We start from the raw sequence: 26,063 nt of genomic DNA, 5'->3' as shown, positions 1-26,063 counted from the left end.
GGGGTGTCCCGTTGGAAGCTCTGCCTCCCCAGCACGGCGGTCCCTTCCGGGTGAGCAGGGGCTGAGGGGGACCCAGAACAGATCAAGGTTTATTAGTTCAGCATCTGCTTGGCCCCAGCTTTGTGCCTAGGGGGTCTCATGGCTTTATTTTACCAAGGAGTGAAACTGAGGCTGAGAGAGGGAAGGATGCTTGACCCGAGGCAGGAGAGAACCTGGGCTCTGGAATTCGGGTCTTGCTTGACCCCCCAGCAGGTGCCTCCCCCTTTCTGCCACATTAGGGTGCTCTCTGGGTATCTCTCTCCCCATCTTTCTTTTTTTTTTGAAATGGAGTCTTGCTCTGTCGCCCAGGCTGAAGTGCACTGGCATGATCAAGACTCACTGCAGCCTCCGCCTCCCAGTTTTAAGCAATTCTCCTGCCTCAGCCTCCTGAGTAGCCGGCATTACAGGCATAGGCCAGCACACCAAGCTAATGTTTGTATTTTTAGTAGAGACAGGGTTTCGCCATGTTGGCCATGCTGGTCTCAAATTCCTGACCTCAAGTGATCCTCCTGCCTTGGCCTCCCAAAGTGCTGGGATTAGAGGCGTGAGACACTGCGCCTGGCCATTCTCTACATCTTTCTAGCAGTTATGAGGTGCACATGGCTGGGGGTGGCCTGGCCCCAGTGATGTTGGTCCCTGCCCCACAGCCTCGCCTCCCCCAGCCTGGCCTTGTCCTCTGACCACCCAGAGAGCAGCCTGTTCCTTCCCCACCCGCAGAGAGCCTGTAATCAGCTCCCCCAGGCTGCAGCCAAGGCCGGCAGCTGGGGCTAGGAGTGAGGGAGCTCTGTCCTTGAGGGTCCCAGCCAAGCCTCACCCAGTGGTCCTCCTCCACCAGCCTACCCTGAGGCTCCCACAGTGGCCCCTTGAAAGGTCTTTGGCCCACAGCCCTAACCACATCCCTCCCAGCTCACACACCCTCTGAGGTTCCACATTGCCCCAAGTCGAGCACAAACCATCTTTTCCACTGAGTTTCTTTATTCAGTCAACAAACACTCCCAGAGCCCCCTCTGTGCCGAGGCCTTGGCCCAGCCCCCAGGTAAGCCCGAGGTCAGGAAAGATAGCTGGACACAGACACTTCGCCAGCCCCAGGGTCAGAGTGGGGCTGGAGGGAAGGACAGGGCTATAATAGTGGTGGGGGTATGTGAGGGAAGGCTGCAAGGGTTTTAAGAGATAGATAAAAGTTTTCTAAGGAGGCAAAAGTGGCGGAAAAGCTTTGCAGATCAGTGAGGAGGAGCTTAACCTGCATGAGAATCCCTGTCACCCATCAGAAAGTTGATCCTGCCCAGCCAACGGGTAAGCTCTGCCCATTTTGCAGGGGACAGAACTGAGACCCAGAGAGGGAAAGGAACTTGCCCACCGTCACACAGCGCAGAAGTGGCAAAACTCCAGGCTTCAATACCTGGGCTCTTAACCTCCTTACTCAGCCTTCTCATGCTTGGCATGCTGTTCCCTCTGCCAGGAATGTCTTTCCTTCCCTTAATTGCCTGAAAAGTTCCTGCCAGGTTCTGTGTCATCCTTTGTGGTGCTTGTAGGGTGAGGACAGAAGGGGTCCCATCAGACAGATGAGAAAACTGAAGCCCTGGGACAGTCAGGTACCGTGAGGGTGGACTGAGACTCCAGCCTCTCCTGCCTCCTTACAGAACCCCAAACAGATACACGGGCTCCCCCAAAAAGCGGAGTTCCAGCCACGGCAACTGCTCTCATCCTTGGCTTCCTCCAGAGAAACAGACACGGGGGAGCAGAGGTCAGATCAGATATTTAAAGCCACACTAATGTCCCCATTGGAAATAAGACTCAAAACTGGGTGCCTGTATTCCCAGCTGAGGCAGGAGGATCACTGTAGCCCAGGAGTTCGAGACCAGCCTGGCCAACAGAGCAAGACCCTGTCTCTTAAAAAAAAAAATAATAGGCCAGGCATTGTGGCTCATGCCTGTAATCCCAGCACTTTGGGAGGCTGAGGTGGGCAGATCATCTGAGGTCAGGAGTTCAAGACCAGCCTGACCAACATGGAGAAACCCCATCTCTACTAAAAAAACAAAATTAGCTAGACGTGGTGGCACACACCTGTAATCCCAACTACTTGGGAGGCTGAGGTAGAAGAACGGCTTGAACCCGGGAGGCAGAGGTTGCCATGAACCGAGATTGCACCATTGCACTCCAGCCTGGGTAACAAGAGTGAGACTCTGCCTCAATCATAATAATAACAATAATAATAATAAATTTAGGCCGGGCGTGGTGGCTCAAGCCTGTAATCCAAGCACTTTGGAGGTCAAGATGGGTGGATCACCTGAGGTTGGGAGTTCAAGACCAGCCTGACCAACATGGTGAAGCCCCGTCTTTAAAAAAAAAAAATTAAAAATATATTAAAAAAAGAAAATAATAATAATAATAAATTTAGAAAAAACAAAACCTGGGCACAGTGGATCATGCCTGTTATTCCAACATTTTGGGAGGCTGAGGCAGGAGGATCACTTGAGGTCAGGAGCTCAAGATCAGCCTAGCCATCACGGTGAAACCTTGTTTCTGCTAAAACTACAAAAATTAGCTGGGTGTGGTGGTGCACACCTGTAATCCCAGCTACTCGGGAGGCTGAGGCAGGAGAATCGCTTGAGCCTGGGAAGCAGAGGTTGCGGTGAGCCAAGATCGCAGAGTGAGACTCTGTCTCACAGAGAGAGAGAGAGAGAGAAGGAAACTCAGAGGGCCAGGGCTTGAGGGGATGGGAAGATGGGAAGGACTTAAATTTGGTTCCTTGCATCTTCAAGCCAGGACTCAGAGACCCCACTGACACATCTGCCCATCTGTCTTGAATCTTAACAAATCCAAAAGGCCACAGGCTATTCCACAAGCCACAGGAACCCTGGAAATGCAATGTCATGGGGGTGTTCCTGAAGTAGAGGACCCTCACAAGGCCTCCGAGGCCCAGAGAGGGGCAGCTCCCTGCCTAAGGTCACACAGCCAGTCAACAGAGACCTGGTCCAGAGGTCTGCAGGCAGGAGCTATAAAAAGGACAGAGTGGGGTTTGCCCTCTGGGTGAGCAGTGAAGGTGGGAGTCTCACACCCCCGGCTTCCACTCCACACACAGCATGTCCAGCTGAGGGCCCAGGGTGCTGAATGACGGCCGGTCCTGTGGGCTAGGGGCCCAGCACAGCTTCATGAGCTCATGAACCTGAGGGGCAGAAGACAGACAATGGAGTCATGCCTGAGCAGTCAGAAGGACACGACTCCCATTCAGTTTATCTGTTTTTGTTTTTTTGAGACGGAGTCTAGCTCTGTGGCCCAGGCTGGAGTGCAATGGCATAATCTCTGCTCACTGCAACCTCCACCTCCTGGGTTCAAGTAATTCTCCTGCCTCAGTCTCCTGAGTCACTGCAATTACAGGCACACGCCACCACGCTCAGCTAATTTCGTATTTTTAGTAGAGACGGGTTTCACCATGTTGGCCAGGCTGGTCTCAAACTCCTGACCTCAGGTGATCTGCCCGCCTTGGCCTCTCAAAGTACTGGGATTATAGGCGTGAGCCACCGCACCTGGCCTCATTCAGTTTTAAAATATAAATTAAAGCCCAGGTGCAGTTGCTCACACCTGTAATCCCAGCACTTTGGGAGGCCAAGGTGGGCAGATCATCTGAGGTCAGGGGTTTGAGACCAGCCTGGCCAACATGGTGAAACCCCATCTCTACTAAAAACCTAAAATTTAGCCAGGCATGGTGGGGCATGCCTGTAGTCCCAGCTACTTGGGAGGCTGAGGCAGGAGAATTGCTTGAACCCGGGAGTCGGAGGTTGCAGTGACCCGAGATCACACCACTGCACTCCAGCCTGGGCAACAGAGTGAACTCCATCTAAAAAAAACCAAAAAAACATAAATTAAATTCCATCCCATCTCTGCTCCAAAACATCCCATGGCTCCCTGTGGGTTTTATTTATTTACATATCTGAGACAGAGTTTTGCTCTTGTTGCCCAGGCTGGAGTGCAGTGGTGCGATCTCGGGTCACTGCAACCTCCGCCTCCCGGGTTCAAGCAATCTTCCTGCCTCAGCCTCCCGAGTAGCTGGGATTACACGTGCCCACCACCACACCTGGCTAATTTTGTATTTTTAGTAAAGATGAGGTTTCACCATGTTGGTCAGGCTGGTCTTGAACTCCTGATCTTATGTGATTCACCTGCCTCAGCTTCCCAAAGTGCTGGGATTTACAGATGTGAGCCACCGCGCCCGGCCGCTACGGAGCTTAGAACACACCTCTCCCCTGATGCCCTCCTTCACTCATCTCCCTCCTCTTTCTCATTTGTTCCAGGCAGTCAAACCTGCCTCCATCACACTGGTGCTTAAAGGACCCAGCTCATTCCTTCCCCAGGGCCTTGGCCCCTTCTGTGCCCTCCACTGGAAATGTCTTCTCCTAGATTTACCTATGGGTGGGCTCTTCCTCCTTCCATCATTCCCCCCAAGAGGCCCTCTTTGATCACCTCCACCCCACCATTTCCCTCTGTTCATTTTTTTTTTTTTTTTTTGAGACAGAGTCTTTCTGTGTTGCCCAGACTGGAGTGCAATGGCGCGATCTCTGCTCACTGCAATCTCCACCTCCCGGGTTCAAGCGATTCTCCTGCCTTAGCCACCCGAGTAGCTGGGGCTACAGGCGCCCGCCACCACGACTGGATAATTTTTGCATTTTTAGTAGAGATGGGGTTTCATTATGTTGGCCAGGCTGATCTTGAACTCCTGACCTCCTGATCCATCCACCTCGGCCTCCCAAAGTGCTGGGATTACAGGCTTGAGCCACCGTGCCTGGCCTGTTCATCTCTTTCAAGACACTTATCACTACCAGAATTTTTTGTTTGTTTTGAGACAGGGTGTCACTCTGTTGTCCAGCCTGGGGTGCAGTGGCATGATAATGGCTCACTGCAGCCTTGACCTCCCGGGCTCAAGCGATCCTCCTGCCTCAGCCTCCCGAGTAGCTGAATCTACAGATGCATTGTCACCACACCGGCTAATGCTTGTATCGTTTGTAGAGACAGGGTCTCACTATGGTGCCCAGGCTGGTCTGGAACTCCTGGGCTCCAGTGATCCTTCTGCCTCAGTCTCCCAAAGTGTCGGGATTATAGGCATGAGCCATCGTGCCCAGTGGACGCGATGTTCTCATCAGCTAGCAGTTACTGGGAGGACAGGGTTCTCTCCTCATCTGGGTCCTCAGCACCCAACAAGTTATGGCACACAGTTGGCACTCAATAAATGGTTTTGGCCTGAACAAATTAATTTATCAATGACCAACTGCATGTCAGACGCTTCCACAGGGGTTATTATATGATTATAAACCATGAGAGGGTGGTACGTGGTGGCTCAGGCCTGTAATCCCAGCACTTTGGGAGGCTGAGGTGGGCGGATCACGAGGTCAAGAGATTGAGATCATCCTAGCCAACATGATGAAACCCTGTCTCTGCTAAAAATATAAAAATTAGCTGGGTATGGTGGTGCGCGCCTGTAGTCCCAGCTACTCAGGAGGCTGAGGCAGGAGAATTGCTTGAACGCTTGAACCTGGGAGGCAGAGGTTGCAGTGACCCAAGATCACACCACTGCACTCCAGCATGGTGACAGAGCAAGACTCTGTCTCAAAAAAAAAAAAAATTAAACAAAATAATTTTTTAAAAAATTAACCAGGCATGGTGGTGTACACCTGTAGTCCCAGCACTTTGGGAGGCCGAGGCAGGAGGATTGCTTGAGTCCGGGAGTTCAAGACCAGCCTGGGCAACATAGCGAGACCCCCCATCTCTAAAAAATTATTTTAAAATTAGCCAGGCATGGTGGTGTACACCTGTAGTCACTGTTACTGGGGATGCTGAAGCAGGGGGATCACTTGAGCCCAGATGTTGGAGGCTGCAGTGAGCTATGACTGTGTCCCAGCCTGGGCAACAGAACAGAGTGAGCTCCATCTCTAAAAACACCAAAAAACCCATGAACGTCGCCACCATTTATGGAGCACCAACTCTGTGCAGAGCTTTCAGATGAGCCCTCATAGGCACAGGCGTCCAGGAGTCTGATCCTCCCTCATCCTATAAGGCATTACTATTCCCATTTTGGAAAAGAGTAAACTGAGGCTCTGAAAGTGCTCTGACTTGCCGCACAGTGAAAGAGTAGCCAAGTGGGGGCCAGGATCCTCATCAGCCTCACACTCTAGCCTTTCCTCTCAGTCCAGAGACTCAGGCGCTAGCTGGTTGCCTGAGACCCTGGCCCAATCTACAGACTGGGAAACTGAGGCTAGCCCTACCGCGCTCACCTCAGCAGGGCAGGCAGGAGGCGCCGGCAGCCTCTGGCCCTCCTCCAGCAGTTCCAGGAGGCGGCAGAGGGCGGGGACATCCCGCTCACAGGCCATCATCCGCAGGAACTCCTGGAGCAAAGCAGGAGCGCAGGTGGTGGGGGAGGGGTCTCTGTGGGGGGGAGGGGCACCCGTGTGGGGGGAGGGGCCATCTGTGATGGAGGGGGGAGGGGCTGCCTGTACTGTGGGGGGTCAGAAAGGTGAGGAAGGGTCCTCCTCACTGGGGCCTAAGATGCTGAGACCAGGTGACCCCATGCTAAAAAGGGGCGCAGGTGCAGACAGGATGGAGATTGGCTATGAGGGCCGTGCGGGGAGAAGGAGGCTGGGGGCCCAGGGAGCCGACTCACGGCCGAGGGGCTGCAGCTTTTGTCGCAGTAGCTGAAGAGCTCGTACAGGACAACCCCGAAGCTCCAGACGTCTGACTGGCGAGAGAATATGTTGTCCGAGAGGGACTCGGGGGCATACCTGGCGAGGGAACAGGGAGGTCTTGAGGAACGGACAGGAAGAGGGGGGCAGCCTTGGAATGGGGAACTGGTCGGGGTAGGTGGGGACTGTAAGCAGGTCAGTCCCATCCCCAGGATCTCGGTTTCCCCGGCTGTGGGATGGGTGGATTCTCCAGCCTTGGGAGGTGCCTGGGAAGACCCTAGGCTGGGGACAGGGGCGGGGTCACTGCAGAGGGGCGGAGATGGGGCGGGGCCAGAGCCGTGGGATGGGAGGGGCCAGAACTGGGGGAAGGGTGGAACTAAGAGGGGGCCAGCGCTGAGGGGCGGAGCCAGAGTAGTTGGAGGGGTGGGACCGTGAAGAGTGGGAGGGGCCAGAGCTGAGGAGGGGCGGGGCTATGGCTGGGAGCGGCTGTCAGTGGGCAGGGAAAGAGGAAGGAGCCAGTGCAGTTGAGGGGCGGGGCTCTGGGGAGTGGGCAGGACCAGAGCTGGAGCAGAGGAAGGGCGAGGCTAAGGCTGCGGAGCAAGCAGCGGGAGGGGCGGGGCCATGGCTGGGGGCGGGGTCACAGCCGTGGGAAGTCGGGACGGAGCCTGGGCGCGGGTTCCCCACCAGAAAATGGGGCTCTGGCCCGGCTCGCGGACCACGTAGTAGTCTTTGTCAAGCGGCAGCAGCTTGGCTAGGCCGAAGTCAGCGATCTTGACGTGTGCCTCGCTCTCCACCAGGATGTTCCGGGCGGCCAGGTCGCGGTGCACGCAGCGGCGGGAGCCCAGGTACTCCATGCCCTGCGGACCGGCGGGGTGAGCGTGCAGAGAGAACCCCACGCCTGACCTGGACTCTAATCCTAACCCAGACCCCAAGCCTAACCCTACCCACGAGCCATACTTCACTGCAGTTTTGATCCTGAATCAAGTCAACCCCACCACCCCCGAGACCTGGACCGCAAACTTCACTCCTCAGCCTTCACCGCGACCTCTATGCAGACCCCTGCCCAGGCCGAGCCAGCTGAGTCCCCACAGGTCCCGGGGCGCCCCCTCGCACCTTGCAGATCTGCGAGGCGTAGAGGAGGAGCCGGCTGGCAACGAGATGAGCGCGATGCCGCTGCAGGAAGTCGCGCAGGCAGCCGCTGGGCAGGTACTCCATGACCAGCCGCAGGCTCTGGCGGCCTGGAGGACGCAGGAGCTGTCACAGCAGGGCCCAGCCCTGCTCCTTCCCCCATTTTCCCCCCCTTTCACAGCAGGACCTTGTGTCCCTTTCGACTTCAGTTTTGCTGACTGTCACATGGAAACCACGACAATGACACATTGCTAATATCTCTTGCGTACCTTCTACAACATACATTGATTTATTTCTATATCATGGCCAGGCACGGTGGCTCATGCTTGTAATCCCAACACTTTGGGAGCCTCACTCCAGGTCAGGAGTTCAAGACCAGCCTGGCCAACATGGTGAAGACCCCGTCTCTACTAAAAACAAAAATTAGCCGGGTGTGCTGGCATGCTCCTATAATTTCTGCTACTCAGGAGGTTTAGGAGAATCATTTGAACCCGGAAGGCAGAGGTTGCAGTGAGCCGAGATTGCCTGACTGCACTCCAGCCTGGGTGTCAGAGCGAGACTCTGTCTCAAAAACAAAAAACAAGTAAATATCACAACAACCCATTTATCAGCTGGGGAAACTGTGGCTCAGAAAAGTCAAGGTTGCACAGTTGGTAAGGGGTAGGGTCAGGATTCAAACCTGTGACCCATGAGAATCTGGATCCATAATCACGCAGGAGGGTAAGAATGTGCACTTTGAAAAGCACCCATACGTCTTGGTGCACTCATCCAGGAGCTGGCTCACCCGGGCCGTAGCTGACACCACGATACTTGACAATGAAGTCACTGTGCAGTGCTTTGAGGATCTGGATCTCCCGCTGGAAGTCCCTCTGCTGGTCTGGCCCGCTGTGCTGCAGCTGTTTCACGGCCACCAGGGCACCTGTGTTGTCGCCTAGCGGGTCATAGCGGCACAGTTCCACGCTGCCAAAGTTGCCCTGGGGAATAGTGGGGCTGGTGTCCAGGCGCCCGGATGCTGCCCCGCCGTCTCCAACCCACCCCGGCCCTACCCACCTTACCTTGCCCAGCTGTGAGATGTACTTGAGATGTCTCTCCTCAAAGATCGTGGGGTCTTGGCAGGCATAGAGCTGGGTACCATTCCACAGCCCATCACGAGGTGCCAGGGCACCAGGTGTGGGGTCTGAGAGGAGCTCATAATCTGGGGCGGGGGCATGGCCAGTGGTAAGCAGCGCTTCTCATCCTCGGCCCCACTCCTGAGCTCACTTGCTGTGCAACTTGCATCTGCATATTGGCCCTCTCTGTGCATATGGCAGGGCCATTGCAAGCCAAAGTCTACCTTGTGGAGACCGGGAAAAGGTGTCCCCCACTCCGTCCCAGGCAAAGGAAGACTCCTTGTGCAGTACACACCCTGTGCAACTCCCCATGGCTACAAAGACGGAGGACATAATGAGAACTCATTTCCCTCGTTCCACCACTATGAAACGTGGCCACATGACTGTGCTCGGGCTGATGGACAAGATGTGCTGGGTGCCCCTCCAGTCCTGGCCCATGGAAACCTAACATGGGACCCTCCACACTCTCTCTTTTATCTGCAGAGGATCCAACAGGAACCCAAGGCCTGAGGTGGGTGGAGACACAAAGTGAGAGGTTCCTATGGGCCTGGACACCCTCATTGAATGAGGACTAAGTATCGCACGGGGCATGGTTGTCTGTGCCTGTAATCCCACCTACTTGGGAGACTAAGGCAGGAGGATTGCTTGAGCCGGTAATTTAAGACCAGCCTGGGCAACGCAGCAAGACCAAGCCTAACCCTACCCATGACATCACAGCTCTTCCCACCCAACCAGGCCCAGCGGGCACCTGCAGAGATGAGGCTGTTGAGGTCACGGATGATGGCTCGAAAGGAGGGTCTCCGGACTGGCTCGTAGTCCATGCACTGCTGAATGAGCAGGGCCAGCTCTGTCCACTTGGGGGCCGGCAGCTGCTGCCGGTCCTCATAAAACTGGAGTTTCTGAGGGTGAGAGGAGGGGTCTGTCATCCCCAACCCACTAGACCCACCCCAACCTCCCAAACTGGGTATCGGTCTGCCCTTCTGTCACAGTAGGGGCTCAGTGACCGATGGCAGGCGAGGGGCTCTGACCTTAGCGGGATCCAGGGCGCTGATGGGCATGGTGACGCCACTAAACACCTCCCAGACGGTGGCGCCGAAGCCCCACTTGTCAGCTTCCAGGCTAAGTGTCTGGGCCTCTCGGAGGCACTCGGGGGCCACCCAGGGAATCCGGTCGGTGAGCACTGAGGGAATGGAAGTGCGATGAGGGATCCACTTCCTTGCCCTGCTCAGCCCCTCCCTCCTCCACCTCCAGGAACTTACTCTCCAGGCTTAGCACAGTGGGGCTGACCCCAGGATCACTCAGCTTGATGAAGGGCGGGCTCCCATCACCCCCGTCCCGAGCCAGGAGCACCTTCCGGGCAGAGACATTGCCGTGGGGGAGGCCTTTGTCCTCCTAAGGGGGCCAGGCATAGGGAAATGCCAGGAAGGGTTTGATGAATGAAGGCTCTGTTTGGCAAACTCCTATACATCCTTCAAAACCCACTTGGTACTGCTCAGACATGCTCCAGCATCAGCCCTGACTCCTGACATCCTGTCTTGCCCCTTTAGTTTACCCCCTACACTGACCTGGCTGTGTCCCTCCCCTTCTCAAACCCATCCTGTGGCTCCCCAGTGCCTTTGACACAAAGTGAAAGCGCCTTAGCCTGGCAATCAAGGCCCTTGTTCAAGCTGCCCATGAACTTCTCTTCCACGCTGGCCCCCTGGTCTCCTGCCAGCTGAACTGCCTGATAGGCCCAGCAGGGCCTAGTGCAATACACTAGGAACCTAGGCTGTTCCAATACTAGGGAACCTAGGCTGCTCCCTCAGCCTGACGTGCCCACCTTCCTTTCTTTTCTCGATGAACTTCTACTCAACCTTCAAGGCCCCATCTCCAATGTCCCTTCTTCTAGGAAGCCTTCCCCCCTGCCTAGCCTCATCATTCACTACACCCCCTGACATCCATGAATGACATGTTCCCTTCTAGTGTTCTCACAACCTCGTTCTAAAATGCCCTCCCCTCGAACCCTTACCAAACTCCTATGCATACTACAGAGCCCACTCCCAATCCCCAGAGAAAGCCTTCCCTGTGAATGGAGGGTGGAGCAGGCAGAGGAGAACTCACCAGATAGTTGAGGGCATAGGCCAGCTGTTTGACCACCTGTAGCTTCCAGCTGGCTGGCACCAGGTGGCCACGCTTGCGCAGATACATGTCTATTGCCCCCAGGTGTACAAACTCCTGCACCATGGTGCCTGGTTGGCAGCAGGGAGAGGCAGGTTGGGAGACGGAACTGCACTGTGTTGAGGACGCTCTGCCAACATCCTGGCTCTCGCGGTCTCTCGAACACTCCTCTCTGTCTGTTCCCTCCCCTGCTGCCTCTGTTCATACCATACTCACCTCTGCTCCCACCTCCAGCTCTCAATGATTTGCTTGGAATTTCTAGAAGATGCCAAGCCCTGTTTCTTTTTTCTTTCTTTCTGTCCTTCCTTCCTGCCTTCCTTCCTGCCTTCCTTCCTGCCTTCTCTTCCCTTCCCTTCCTTCCTTCCTGCCTTCCCTCTTTCCTTCCCTTTCCTTCTCTTCCTTCCTTTCTTCCTGCCTTCCTTCCTGCCTTCCTTCCTGCCTTCCCTCCTTCTTTCCCTTCCCTTCCTTCCTTCCCTTCCCTTCCTTCCTTCCTTTCTTTCTTCTCTTTCTCTCTCTCTCTTTCTCTTTCTTCCTTTCCTTTGCTTTCTTTTTCTTTTCGTTTCTTTTGAAACGGAGTCTCACTCTGTTGCCCAGGCTGGAGTGGAGTGGCGCTATCTTGGCTTATTGCAACCTCCACCTCCCAGGCTCAAGCCTCCCAAGTAGCTGGAACTATAGGCATGTGCCACCACACCCAGCTAATTTTGCATTTTTAGTAGAGACGAGGTATTGCCATGCTGGCCAGGCTGGTCTTGAACTCCTGATCTCAGGTGATCCGCCTGCCTTGGCTTTTCAATTACAGGCCTGACCCACCGTGCCCAACCTCTGTATCTCACTTCTAACCCTTTGTATGTCCTGCGTCCTCTGCCTAGAACACTCCTTCCTTTCCTAATTCACACTTGCCCTTGTCTTTCCAGGTTAGAATGCATCTCTGTCTACCCACAGCATTGCCCGACCCCCAGGCTGGCCCAGCAGCCTCTCTGGCCACCCACAATGCCCCATGCTTCCCTCCTCACATCTCATCAGACCCTGCCTGTCACATTCTAGGCTCTGTCCCCAGCTCCCGGCCCATCCTGGACTCCCAACCAATGAAACCGGGGCTCAGAAAGGTCACGTACAAAGCTGCAGATATTGGAAAGCCAGTTTTGTCTGACTTCAGACCATTCTGGGGCTGGGCACAGGTGGGAACCTGGAGCTGCTTTCCAAGGAGTGATGATGGAGAGACATGAATAAAGGGTAATGGACACGGCCCCCATCCGGGGCGGTCCAGCACGTGGCTGGTGCTGTCATACTGAGGCTCAGAACAGAGGCGGGAAGGACAGCCTGGACTTGGTGAGGCAGGGGTTGGGGGGGGTCTCACTGTCTCCAGCCATGCACACGCCATGCAGTAACACGAGATGCCGGTACGACACTTGGCTCATCAAGCTCGCTGCTTCCAGGAATGACTGGGGAGGGTGGCAAGGGAGAGAGGATGTGTGGGTTCTTACCACTTCAACGATCACAAATGTTGTGCTCACAAAACTGCCTTAGGTGAAAACCTACCCACAGGTTACCTTTGGCCCTGGAGTCCGCCATTAGTACATACAACACTACCATGATGGTTTTCTTTTATCTTTTATCTTTTTTTTTTTTTTTTGAGAGGGAGTCTCGCTCTTATTGCCCAGGCTGGAGTGCAATGGCCCGATCTCGGCTCACCGCAACCTCCTCCTCCCAGGTTCACGTGATTCTCCTGCCTCAGCCTGAAATCAGAGGTTGCGGCGAGCCGAGATCACGCCATTGCACTCCGCCTTAGTTTGGGGTACCCCCTAGAAGCCAACCCCGAGATGAAGACTCCAGGGCACCACTCCGAGCAGCGGGGATTACAGGCGTGCACCACCACACCCAGCTAATTTTGTATTTTTAGTAGAGACGGGGTTTCTCCATGTTGGCCAGGCTGGTCTGGACCTCCTGACCTCAGGTGATCTGCCCGCCTCAGCCTCCCAAAGTGCTGGGATTACAGGCATGAGCCATCGCGCCAGGTCACTACCATGATTTTCTGATACGGGATGGAAGTTCCCACTACAGTCTACCTTTATTTATTTATTAATATTAATATTATTATTATTGAGATGGAGTCTTGCTCTGTCACCAGGCTGGAGTGCAGTGGCATGTTCTTGGCTCACTGCAACCTCCGCTTCCTGGGTTCAAGCAATTCTCCTGCCTCAGCCTCCCGAGTAGCCGGGACTACAGGTGCACACCACCACCATGCCAGGCTAATTTTTGTTTTAGTACAGATAGGGTTTTGCCATGTTGGCCAGGCTGGTCTCCAACTCCTGGCCTCAAGTGATCCACCCACCTCCGCCTCCCCAAGTGCTGGGATTACAGGTGTGAGTGACCACACACGGCCTGTTTTGTTTTTTAGAGGCAGGGTCTCCCTTTGTCACCCAGGCTGGAGTGCAGTGGCATGATCAAAGCTCCCTGCAGCCTCAAACCCCTGTGCTTAAGTGATCCTCCCTCCTCAGCCTCCTGAGTAGCTGGGACTACAGGCACGTGCCACTATACCTGGCTAATTTTTTTTAATTTTTTTGTAGAGACCAGGTCTCGCGATGTTACCTAGGCTGTTCTGGAACTCCTGGCTTCAAACCATCCTCCTGCCTCAGCCTCCCAAAGTGCTGGGATTACAAGCATGAGCCACCGCACCCAGGCCCTGTGTGTTTTTAAATTTCTCTGTGTCCATGACCCCCTCTCCAGCCAGCCCTGCCTCCAAAGGTCTGGTCCCCACCCCTCTCACCTCCATGCAGTTCTTGTGTTTGGCGTTCATCACCTTCAGCAGCACCTCTGTCTGTCGGGCCTCCCCATCCACTGCCTCGTGGCGACAGCCCCGGTAAATCTTGGTGAAGGACCCATGGCCCAGGTTCTCATGCTGGATGGTGAGGGGACAGCAGAAGGGCCCAGTGAGGGTTCATGCAGGATCCCAGCCCACTGCTGGCCCCATTTTACAGAGGAGAAAACAGAGGCAAAAGAAACTTATAGCACATGCCTGAGGCCACACATCTGCATCTCTGGGCCCCAGACTGAGGTATCGCCCCATTTCCCAGGGCCCCTTACCCACTCCAGGCTGTCCGCGGGGATCTTGTGAAATGTCATCTGGCTCAGCTGGCATTGGGATTGGGGCTGAACCAGGGAGGATGTGGGTGGGCTGCGACCTCTCCGGACCACAATCAGGTTGGACTTTTCTATGGGGACAGAATGAGGGAGAAATACCAGAAATCAGAGCTGAAACGTCCCCAAGAAAAGCCAGAAATCAGAGGTGAAATCAGAGGTTGCAGCGAGCCGAGATGGCGCCATTGCACTCCTTAGTTTGGGGCACCCCTAGGAGCCGACCCTGAGATGGAGACTCCAGGGCACATGGTTTATTTGCTTTCTGTTGTCATTGCTGTTGTTGAGATGGAGTCTTGCTCTGTCATCCAGGCTGGAGTGATGTGGTCTCTGCTCACTGCAACCTCCGCCTCCCAGGTTCAAGTGATTTTCCTGCCTTAGCCTCCTGAGTAGCTGGGACTACAGGTGTGCACCACCATGCACGGATAATTTTTTTTCTTTTCTGAGTCTCATTCTGTTGCCCAGGCAGGAGTGCAGTGGTGAGATCTCGGCTCACTGCAACCTCCACCTCCCAGGTTCAAGTAATTCTCCTGCCTCAGCCTCCTGAGTAGCTGGGATTACTGGTGTGCTCCACCACGCCCATCTAATTTTTGTATTTTTAGTAGAGATGGAATTTCACCATGTTGGCCACGCTGGTCTCAAACTCCTGACCTCAAGTGATCCGTCTGACTCAGCCTCCCAAAGTGCTGGGATTACAGGCGTGAGCCACCACGCCTGGCTGGCACATGATTTATTTGAAAGGAGATCCAGAAGAGGCTGGGCACAGTGGCTCACGCCTGTAATCCCAGCACTTTGGGAGGTCGAGATGGGTGGATCACCTGAGGTTGGGAGTTCAAGACCAGCCTGTCCATCATGGAGAAACCCTGTCTCTACTTAAAAATACAAAACTAGCCGGGTGCGGTGGCACATGCCTATAATCCCAGCTACTCGGCAGGCTGAGACAAGAGAATGGCTTGAGCCTGGGAGGCGGAGGTCACAGTGATTGGAGATCGCGCCATTGCACTCCAGCCTGGGCAACAAGAGCGAAACTCCGTCTCAAAAAAAAAAAAAAAAAAAAAAAGGAAGGAAGGAAGGAAGGAAGGAAAGGAGATCCAGAAAGTCCCCATAGGGATTTGGGATGAGAGACAGGGAAGGGAGGAGCCCTGCAGGGCTTTACAGAACAGGTAGTACTGTGGACAGTGTGAACAACCAGGGCCCAGTTCTACTAGAGATTCTGGGAGACTCTGAAGAACTCACATCTCAGAGTTGTCCCGTCAGAGGGGTTTGTCTAAGAGTGAAATTCACCCAGAGGAAGAGCTGAAAGATGGAGAGAGACTAGGTGCAGATGACATGGCTCAAATCTAGCTATACCTAGATCAAGCCAGACCTGAAGGTTATTTATCTCTAACTGCTGAGCCAATAAATCACCTTTTCTTCCCTAATCCACCTTGACCCGCAGTTTCCGCCACTTGCCACCCACACAGGAGCTGTCACAGACATAGAAAGCCAGGGTCCCAGATCAGCCGCTCATTTCAGGGGAGGAGAGGGCTCACCTTTGGGTCTGGGGATACAGCAGGAGGTGAGGGTCACTGGGACCCCGTCTACGTGCAGCCCTCCATCCCAGCAGGTTGCCAGGAGCTCTCGAAGACTGCTGTAGGGTTGGCCGAGGCCAACCAGAAAAAAGGATCCTGTGGGGCTGCGCCGGATGAGGCAGCCCTTATAATCAGGACCGAGGGGTGTCTGCAAAGAAGAGTGAGTGGTCCCTGAGTGGGAGTGGGCAGCACTCTCCCTCCTTCTCTCTTCCTTCCTTCCTTTCCCTCTCTTTCCTTCTCCCCTCCTTCCCTCACTTCCTTTCTTTCTATTTTCTCCCTCCCTCTCTCCTTTCTTTCCTTTCTTCTTTCTTTCATCTCTTTCTTTCCTTCTTTCTTTGACAGAGTCTCACTCTGTTGCCCCAGGCTGGAGTGCAATGGTGCAATCTCTGCTCACTGCAATCTTCATCTCCCAGGTTCAAGTGATGCTCCTGCCTCAGCCTCCCAAGTACCTGGGATTACAGGCCTGCACCACCACACCCAGCTAATTTTTGTATTTGTAGTAGAGATGGGCTTTCACCACGCTGGCCAGGGTGGTCTTGAACTCCTGACCTCAGATGATGTACCCACCTTGGCCTTTCCAAAGTGCCGGGATTACAGGTATGAGCCATCATGCCCAGCCTCAGTCCTTCTTCCTAAAGCACCACAAACTCATTGCATTCTCTCGACCTTTGCATATGCTGTTCTCTTCATTTCTCTTCTCTTCTCTTTCCCTCCCATTCTTCAGGAACCAAATGCCGACTGATCTTTTAGATCTCAACTCAAACGTCACCTCCTCCAGGAAGCCCTCCACTACCCACCCTAGCAGTAGACCGACCTGAACACAAACAGTGAGGAGGAAGCTGTCAAAGTCCTGGGGGCTGCGGCGGAGAACATAGGAGCCAGGAACTGAGCCCCCAGTCTTAAGCTTGTTGATGGCAAAGTCCAGACTGTGGAGAAAGGTGAGAGGGAAGGGGAAGGAAAGTCAGAGACAGGAGAAGACAGAGACCTGGGTTCAAATTTAGTACCTCTGTAGCCCTGGGATTTTTGCCAGGTGACACCCTTCTCCCATTTATCAAATCAGCCATAAGTCTTGGCCTCTTCCTAGGAGATTTTTTAAAAAATAGATGTGGGTAATCCCCCATATCGGCACCGAGGAATGAGAGCTAAGCAGAACCCTGGCACGGTCAGGGCTTGAGGAATATCTCACTTTATAGTTTTACTACTCAGCTATTTCCTTTTATATAATCCTTTACATAATCATATATTTGTTTATAGAAATAGGGCTTGATGAATCACTTTATATAATCCTCTATATATAATCATATAATAGTTGATAGTATGAGTGCCTAAAGAATATTTCCCTACATATATACCTATAATTATATCTTAGCTCATAATTGGAGGAATGCCTAGAGTGGACACAGTACAGAGCATGAATTAAGGGAAAACAGTTACACCAGGACAAGAATCCATGGCCCAGGCGGCAGCGTTCAGTATCGTAAAGATACCCGCTGTATGGCAGGCTTGGGGCAAGAGCCACTCCTCCTGATGAAGGAGTTGTAGGACCTTGCTCCAGTTCTTGTGGAAGGCTGCCCTCGGAACGGCAATCCACCTTGGTGACTGTGAACTTTATCAGCTCTGGTCACTGTGCTACTTGAAAAGCATCCTCCTATAGAACCCATTGGAAGCTGCCAGAAGGTGGCGGTAACCTCGACAGCTCTGTCACTGCTATGGGACTTAAAGCATCCTCTTATAAATCTTCTTAGAAGTAGTTTGCCCATAGATAGAAGTATTGCACACTGCACCCTCTTCACTGTGCACGGCCCACCTTCAAGCCTCGGTGACCTAATGGGGGTGGACCCCTTACTGCACACGGCCCTTGCCTTCATGGGAACGGGCCCCTTGCCGCGCACTGTCCACCTCCTGGCCTAGGTGACCTAATGGGGGTGGACCCCATGTTTTATTGCTCAAGACCCTATCACAATCCCTAAAGATGATTTCACTCACTGCCCTGCCCCCTAACCTATACACAATAAATACTCATGCTTCTGGACATTCGGGGCCTCGCCTGACTCTGCTTATAGGTGGTGTGGCCCCCTGAGCCCAGCTGCGTGTCCTGTCTCTTTATTTCTCGGATCCTGCGCCTCAGCACAGCATAAGGCTCACCCCACGACCCTGTGGGCACTCAGCCCTACATCAGGCTCCCAACGTGCCCTACAAATAGAGACAGGGTCTTGCTCGGTTCCCCAGGCTGGAGTGCAATCTCAGCTCACTGCAGCCTCCAACTGCTGGGCTCAAGTGATCCTCCTGCTTCAGCCTCCACAGTCGCTGGGACTACAGGCCAACCACCACACCCAGCTGTTTTTTTTGTTTGTTTGTTTGTTTGTTTTTCATATTTTTTTTATAGAGATGAGGTCTCTCTTGTTGCCTAGACTGGCCTCCAACTCCTGAGTTCAACAATCCTCCCGCCTTGACCCCTCAAAGCGCTGGGATTGCATGCGTGCGCCACTATGCCCGCCCTTCCTGGGAGATTAAACAAGAGCCTGTAGGTGAAGGTGGGTGACTTGTCCGTCTCCAGGAAATGGCCCTGGGGTCTGAGAGACAGTAGTGGTCGCCCTACAGAGCAGAAGGAGACTCCAGCTTCACCGGGGCTGATTGTGCAGCACGTCCGGTGTGGGCACTGGGCCCCTGTCCAGGGCTCCTGGAAGGCGAGGAGAAGGGGAGGGGCCCCGCGTGGCCGCGGAGGTGGGAATGGAGGGCAGGTCCTTACGTGATGGGGCCGTGGCACTGCTCGGCCACCTCCTCCAGCAGCCTCGGCGGAGCCACCTCCTTGCAGAAGAAGTGCTGGGAGTCCGTGGTCAGCCGGAAGTAGCCGTCCAGGAGCGCCACAAAGGACAGCGCCTCAGGCAGCCCCGGGAACTCGGCCTCCTGCGAGGGACGAGCGTCGGAGCCCAGGAGCCCACTGCAACCCGAGGGTGCCGGTCCCGCCCTCGGGGTAAGGCCGGAGGGGAGGGGAGCCTGCACTCACCAAAATCTGATTGTCTGTTCTGGTGACAGTTACCAGACGGTGCTCCCCGGCCGGGCCAGTGCGCGGGGCCTGCTTGATGCTAATGTCTACGATTTCTGGAAAGTCGCAGAAGGGCTGGAGTTCCTGGGAAGGAGGGAAGGATAGAGGTGGGGACCCTGCTGTACCCCACCAACCCACGCCCACGAGCCGGAGCACCCAGCCACGCCATCTCCTTCTCTACCCCTTTCCCACTCAACCCCGCCAAACCCCGCCCCCTCCTGTCAACCCCACCCCTCTCAACCCCTCCCCTGCCTATCCCCCAACATCTCCCACCCACCCCCTGCCAATCCTCGCCTCCTTCTCTCTGCCAGTGCTCTGCTCCTCGATCTCTGCCCCGCTTCGCAGCCTCCCAGCTCTCGGAGCCTCACTCCCTGGTTCCCGCGCCCACCCAGCCACTCCCCTCCTCAGCCCCTCACATTTTCATTCCCGCGTCGCTCAGCCCCACCTTTCACTCGCTTGCTCCTCCCACTCTCGTAGTCTCCACCCTTTCTAAGCCCCGCCCCTCCTTAAGCCTCGCCCACTTCCCCGACCCTTTCGCTTTGGCTCCGCCCCACATCCCCGCCCACTCTGCGGCCCCTACCTAGCCCCGCCCCATTGGCCCCGCCCAGCGGGGTCCGCCCTCACCTCCTGTCCTCCAGGGCTCCAGGCGAGGCCGCGGTCACCTGCCACGCGGAGCAGCCCCAGCCCGTCCTGGCCATCAGGGCCCCCGGGGAGGCCCACGTGAAAGGTCTCGGCGGCCCCGGCCGGATTCAGCCGCTCCAGGTCCATGATGTACTTGGCCATGAGCGACTGCCGGTCGGCCTGGCAGGAGGCCACGCGGTGCAGGGCCCTGCGCACGGTCCTCCGAATACGCCTCCGCGTCACGAAACTCAGGCCCTGGATCAGGTCGCGCAGGCTGAGGGGTAGGCAGGCCTTGTAGCTGCGGAGGTTGGAGGGGAGGGAGCCGGCCCTTAGCGTGGGGAGGGGTCCCCGCGGGGACACACACAAACCCAGGCTTTAGCCCAGGGGCTGGGGTGCGGCCCCAGTTGGGGCACGAGGCACATAGGGACTCTCATTCAGGGGCCGGTATGGGGACTGGACCTCAGAGTAGGGGAGGGCCACTGGCGCCCACAGGTCGGACGGGGACCCCACACGCCTTTTAGCTGGGGAAGGTCAGGTGTCTGTCCAGCTGGAGCCTGGGGGTAGGGAGGGCTGGGTTCATGGGAGGCCCTGGGTCATAGGAAAGATTGCAGGGGAGCTGCATGGTGGGAGCCCGGCACCGGATGGAGCCCATGTTGCTCACTCCAAGCAGAGGCGGTCCCCACAGCCTGGTGGCTCTCACCTGACAGTCTTCAGCAGTTCTCCTGGCCGCTGGGCCTGCTCCCTCGCCATCCGGGCCAGGTCCAGCACAGCCAGGCTGAGACACTCACCCTGCTCCTTGAGGCTGAGGCCCACAGGGAGGCGTCCACTCACCAGGTCACTGCGGTGCTGGGGGCACCACACAGGGAGCATTAGCTGAGGCCACCCAGCCTCAAGCCCTGATGCTAACCTGCAGAACCCCCAATCCTGGGCAGACCCGCACCCCTGGACTGCCACAGGGAGGGTCAGACGAGGTCCCACCTGATTGCAAGCCAGCCCTGATGTTGCCTCTCGGACGCCCAACCCCCTGGGCCAAACCCTAGGCAGAGTCCCACCTGGGCAAAGAGGTGCTCCAGGACCGGCAGGTCAAGGACAGCACTGGCCAAATCCTTTCGCAGCCCGAAGCGGTGGCACTTCTCCAGCCCACACCAATTGGGGAAGTAAAAGCTGTGAGGGGGGAAAGAGCCCTGGGTTGAAAGTGAAACGTAGCCTCAGTAGGAGTGACAGTATGGTGGAGGCGGTGGGGGGCAGATTCTGCAGAGGCCTCACAGAGCCCAGCTTGTACCTTTAACTTTCTGTGTGACCTTGGGCAAGTGACCCACCCTCTCTGGTCTGTTTCCTCATCTGAGAAACGGGTAGTGATCATGTCCCCTCCCTGGGATGGGGGTGTGGGCACCTCGAAATGCAAGGAGATAACATTGTACAATCCCTGGGGTTTGGTGGTGCTCTTCCTACCGAATCCTGTAGCACAGGACATGGGTGGTGGCATCCTCCACGGAGAAGATGTGGCTTGGGGGGAACCAGCAGGACAGGTCCTCGGTGGCCAGAGCAAAGAGGGAGTGGTACACAGGCAGGATGCCTATAGGAGGCGGTTGCATCAGCACCCTCCCGAGTCACCTCACCTGTGCCCCGCAGGAGTGCCAGGCTCATACCCAACCGTCCAGATCCCTTCCATACCACAAGGGATGACCAGGTGTCCCCTTCATGTGCGGGTCACACCTCTGAGTTTTTGCACATACCATTCCCTCTGCCTCAAAGGCCCACCCTTCACACCCTTCTCCATTGCCAAACTCCTACTCATCCCTCAAAGCCCCAGCTCCAATGCCGATTTCTGTAGGCATCTATTCCAGCTCCCAATCTTGGCTCCACACAGCCCTATCCTTCCCTCTGGCCCGATCTTCTAGGGATGCACTCACCGCTGGCCTTGGCAGCCTGCACGCACAGGTCCTCAGCCAAGTGGTCCCCATAGGAGAAAGTTAGGCACTGGGGGGGCCCTGGGCCCCTAGCGGGCAGCAGCACATGCAGGGCACCAGCTTCCGTGGACAAGAGGCTGCAGGAACGCTGAGGGATCAGGGGCGTCTCTTCGCTTGGAGGTGCCATGAGTGCAGCTTGCCTGGGGCACAGAGAGGCAGCTCCTCAGTCCTGGCCAGAGGGGACTGGACTTATGGGGTAGGGGGAGCATGGAAAGGCGTGCTGGAGGCCGGGCGCGGTGGCTCACACCTGTATCCCATCACTTTGGGAGGCCAAGGAGGAAGGATAGCTTGAGACCAGGAGTTTGATTTTTGTTTTTTTGAGACAAAGTCTTGCGCTATTGCCCAGGCTGGAGTGCAGTGGTGCAATCTCAGCTCACTGCAACCTCTGCCTCCCAGGTTCAAGAGATTCTCCTGCCTCAGCCACCCCAGTAGCTGGGGCATTACAGGCGTGCGCCACCACGCCCAGCTAATTTTTTTGTATTTTTAGTAGAGACGGGGTTTCACTATGTTGTCCAGGCTGGTCTCGAACTCCTGGCTTCAAGTGATCTGCCACAGCCTCCCAAAATGCTGGATTACAGGTGTGAGCCACCTCGCCTGGCTGAGACCAGGAGTTCGAAGCCAGACTGGGCAATATAGTGAGAGCTCCTCTCAAAAAGAAAAAATGCCTTGTAATCCCAGCACTTTGAAAGGCCGAGGTGGGTGGATCACTAAGGCTAGGAATCTGAGACCTCATTTAGCAGGGCATGGTGATACACCCCCAGAGTCCCAGCTACTTGGGAGGCTGAGGCGGGAGGATGCCTTCAGCCCTGGAGGCTGAGGCTACATTGAGCTATGATCACACTACTGCACTCCAGCCCGGGCAGCAGAGTAAGACCTTATCTCTCTCTTAAAAAAAAAAATACAAAATACAAAATACAAAACAATGTTCCAAAACAATACCCTGGGGCTGTGGTGGGGCGGCATTAAAGAGGTTTTTGGTTTTGGTTTTGGGATGGAGTCTGGCTCTGTCCCCAGGCTGGAGTGCAGTGGCGCAATCTCAGCTCACTCCACCTCCTGGGTTCAAGCGATTCTCCTGCCTCAGCCTCCCAAGGAGCTGGGATTACAGGGGGCATGTGCCACCACACCCAGCTAATTTTTGTATTTTTAGTAGAGACGGGGTTTCACCGTGTTGACTAGGCTGGTCTGGAACTCCTGACCTCAGGTGATCCACCCGCCTTGGCCTCCTAAAATGCTGGGATTACAGGCTTGAGAAAACGCGCGGGGCCAAATGAGGTTTAAGACACCCAGAAGACTAGGGCCCTAGGACTCAGCTTTCGTAGCTGTGAAATGGGCTGACTCCCCAGAAGCCTCAGTGAGGCGGTTGGCTCAGCCCAATCCAGGCCTAAAGGGTCAACTCAATTAATCTGCATTAATTCGTACACTTCCTGATGATGTGCCGGTAAGCAATCAACAAATGCCTGTTAAACCAAACAGGAAGGGCAATTGGCACAGTGGTGTGTGGTGGTGGTTACCGTGGGAAGGGAAGTCTTGCAGGGGAAAGAATCTTACCGCCGGGCGCGGTGGCTCACGCCTGTAATCCCAGCACTTTGGGAGGCTGAGGTGGGTGGATCACGAGGTCGGGAGATCGAGACCATCCTGGCCAACATGGTGAAACCCCGTCTCTACTAAAAATACAAAAAAATTAGTTGGGCGTGGTGGCGCGTGCCTGTGATCCAAGCTACTTGGGAGGCTGAAGCAGGAGAATCACTTGAACCCAGGAGGCGGAGACTGCAGTGGGCCGAGATCGTGCCACTGCACTACAGCCTGGGTGACAGAGAGAGACTCCGTCTCAGGAAAAAAAAAAAAAAAAAAAAAAAATCCTTACCAAAGGGACACTTTGATCAATGCCCATATGAAGAATGAGCACATTCTTAGTCCCAGGAACCTTGGAGGAGCCCCATGTCTGCCAGAGACAAATCCTATCCTGATTGTAACGGCAGAGCCTGTGATGCCTAGTTTTGCCCTTTATAGAAATAGAATCACGTAGCATGTCCTCTTTATCCTACCCTCGACATCAGCCAATCAAGTGTTTTTTGTTTGTTTGTTTGTTTTGAGATAGAGTCTTCCTCTGTCGCCAGGCGCCAGGCTGGAGTGCAATGGCGCGATCTCGGCTCACTGCAACCTCCGCCTCCCGGGTTCAAGCAATTCTCCTGCCTCAGCCTCCCCAGTAGCTAGGACTACAGGCGCACGCCACCACACCCAGCTAATTTTTTGTATATTTAGTAGAGACGGGGTTTCACCATGTTGGCCAGGATGGTCTCGATCTCTTGACCTGGTGATCCTCCCGCCTCGGCCTCCCAAAGTGCTGGGATTACAGGCGTGAGCCACCGCGCCCGGCCTCAAGTGTTTTTTTTTTGTTGTTGTTACTTGTTTTTTTGTTTGTTTGTTTGTTTTGACAGATTCTCCCTCTGTTGCCCAGGCTGGAGTGCAAAGGCTCAATCTCAGCTCACTGCAACCTCCACCTCCCGGGTTCAAGAGATTCTCCTGCCTCAGCCTCCCAAGTAGCTGGGATTTCAGGCGCCCGCCACCACCATGCCTGGCTAATTTTTGTGTTTTTAGTAGAGACGGTGTTTCACCATGTTGGCCAGGCTGGTCTCAAACTCCTGACCTCAAGTGATACGCTGGCCTCAGCCTCCCAAAGTGCTGGGATTACAGGTGTGAGTCACTGTGCCCAGCCTCAATCAAGTTTAAAATAAAGCTTCGGTGGCAGTGGCACCCCAATGCAATCCCAGCTACTTGGTGGGCTGAGGCAGGAGGATAGCTTGAGGTCAGGGGTTAGAGACCAGCTCGGACAACAGAGACCCCTTTCTCCAAAAAACATTTTTAAACAAAATATTATTATTTTTTAATATTGAAAGAAAAAAAAGGAAAAGTCAGAGGTGATGTTTGGGCCCAGAAAACGCCATGGGTGTTTTTGTTTGTTTGTTTTGTTTTGTTTTTGTTTTTTTTGGTTTCTGAAAAATGTTTGTAGAAACGGGGTCTGGCTCTGTTGCCCAGGCTGGTCTTGAACTCCTGGCCTCGAGCTACCCTTCCGCCTCAGCCTCCCCTGTTTATAATTCCCAACATTCTGCATCCTGGCGTGGTGGGGCACCCTGTGTCTGGACAGGGAAGGCTTGGAGGGTCGGGGCTGGGAACTCCGCCCCCTAGTCACCCCGCAACCGCAACCCCAACCCCCACCGAAACACCAAGCCCGTGGCGCATGCGCAGTGACTCCTCCAAGTCCACAAGGCGGGCAACTCGGGGGGCCTTGGTCGAAGCTGAGAAGGGAGCGCCTGGGGGATGCGAGTCTCAGCTCTTGTCTGTCTCGCAGCTTTCCTCCGAGGCCTGGAAGGCGAGCTCGCCTTTGCCCTGGCAGCACCCTGCACCAGCCCCGCCATCCCCAGCCACCACCGTCCTCCCCCAGGGTCTGGGCAGAGCCCGGAGGCATCGCCAGCTCTTACCTAGCAGGCAGGGATCCCGGGCCTTCAAAGGGAGGGCAGAGCCGGGAGGCAGCGAGAGGAAAGTCCCACTCGGCTCCTTCCTGTGTGGGCCCCTTGGTTTCCTGAGCCACTGTCGTTTACCGAAAGTTAGGGCCCTGTGGGAGACGGGGGCGGGGAGGCCGCCAAGGACGGGTAGAAAGTTCCGGAAGCCTCTGCGACAGCCGCCCGGCTCAGACAGGCTGCTGGAGACCCCTGACCCGAGGGAACTGATGTAGCACAGAGAAGGGTCTGGGTCACACGGGGGCGGGGGGCTCAGCCGACTCCAGACCCACTTGTGAAGTGGGGCCCTAGCCCGGCCCTTGTCGCCTCAGTTTTCCCATCTGTAGCATGTGTGAGTCGGGCACCCATTGGAACTAATTTTGCACCCAGGGAAGGAAACCGGGCTGGATTTGCCCAGGAGGGAGGCAGGGAAGTTGTTCCAGAGGAAGGTCAAGTTCTTCTTTGAGGTATTTCTTCCTTAAGACTCAGGGAGACGATGGGTGCAGTGGCTCACGCCTGTATCCCAGCACTTTGGGAGGCTGGGGAAGCTGAGGTGGGCGAATCACTTGAGGTCAAGAGTTTGAGAGCAGCCTGACCAACGTGTCGAAACTCTGTCTCTACCAAAAATACAAAAATTAGCCGGGCATGGTGGCACATGCCTGTAATTGCAGCACTTTGGGAGGCCGAGGCAGGCGGACCACTTGAAGTCAGGAGTTCGAGACCAGCCTGGCCAGCATGGTGAAACCTCATCTTTACTAAAAATAGGAAAAGTAGGCAGTCGTGGTGATGCCTGTAATCCCAGCTACTTAGGAGGCTGAGGGCAGGAGAACTGTAATCCCAGCTATCCGGGAGGTGAAGGTTGCAGTGAGTCGAGATCGCGCCACTGCACTCCAGCCTGGGAGACAGAGCAAGACTCCGTCTCAAATAAATAAATAAGCAAATGGAAGAGGCAGAAGGTCCGGGCAGCATTCAAAACCTGGGCCAGTGTTCTTAGGATAATAGGATCGGAGCTCCTGGAGGTAGAGCTTCAGGAATAGATTGAAGAAGTCATGACCGGGTGCAGTGGCTCACATCTTAATCCCAGGACTTTGGGAGGCCCAGGTGGGAAGATCGCTTGAG

General features: G+C 55.2%; 1 protein-coding gene across 1 annotated transcript; it reads right to left on the bottom strand.

Annotated features, from left to right (window-relative positions):
* Positions 1-3,003: 3,003 nt before the first annotated feature.
* JAK3 (Janus kinase 3) lies at positions 3,004-24,995 on the bottom strand. The gene is made up of 25 exons (XM_064381647.1): positions 24,927-24,995; positions 22,996-23,111; positions 21,391-21,587; positions 20,930-21,053; positions 20,530-20,641; positions 20,178-20,323; positions 19,481-19,775; positions 18,818-18,940; positions 18,560-18,717; positions 16,625-16,736; positions 15,772-15,958; positions 14,189-14,316; positions 13,872-14,003; positions 12,462-12,546; positions 11,048-11,175; positions 10,207-10,339; positions 9,976-10,127; positions 9,696-9,846; positions 8,894-9,033; positions 8,623-8,812; positions 7,824-7,948; positions 7,395-7,567; positions 6,692-6,809; positions 6,306-6,416; positions 3,004-3,205 (listed from the first exon to the last, which is right to left on the bottom strand). The coding sequence occupies exons 2-25, from the start codon at positions 23,091-23,093 to the stop codon at positions 3,092-3,094; spliced, it is 3,432 nt and encodes a 1,143-aa protein (XP_064237717.1). The 5' UTR covers positions 23,094-23,111; positions 24,927-24,995; the 3' UTR covers positions 3,004-3,091.
* Positions 24,996-26,063: the final 1,068 nt, after the last annotated feature.

The sequence above is a fragment of the Aotus nancymaae genome, unplaced genomic scaffold (genome assembly GCF_030222135.1).
Source record: "Aotus nancymaae isolate 86718 unplaced genomic scaffold, 86718_ANA_hifiasm-v0.15.2.pri h1tg000028l, whole genome shotgun sequence".
NCBI lineage: Eukaryota > Metazoa > Chordata > Mammalia > Primates > Aotidae > Aotus > Aotus nancymaae.
The sequence above is the reverse complement of the archived record's forward strand: the minus strand, read 5'-3'. Positions and strand labels throughout refer to the sequence as shown.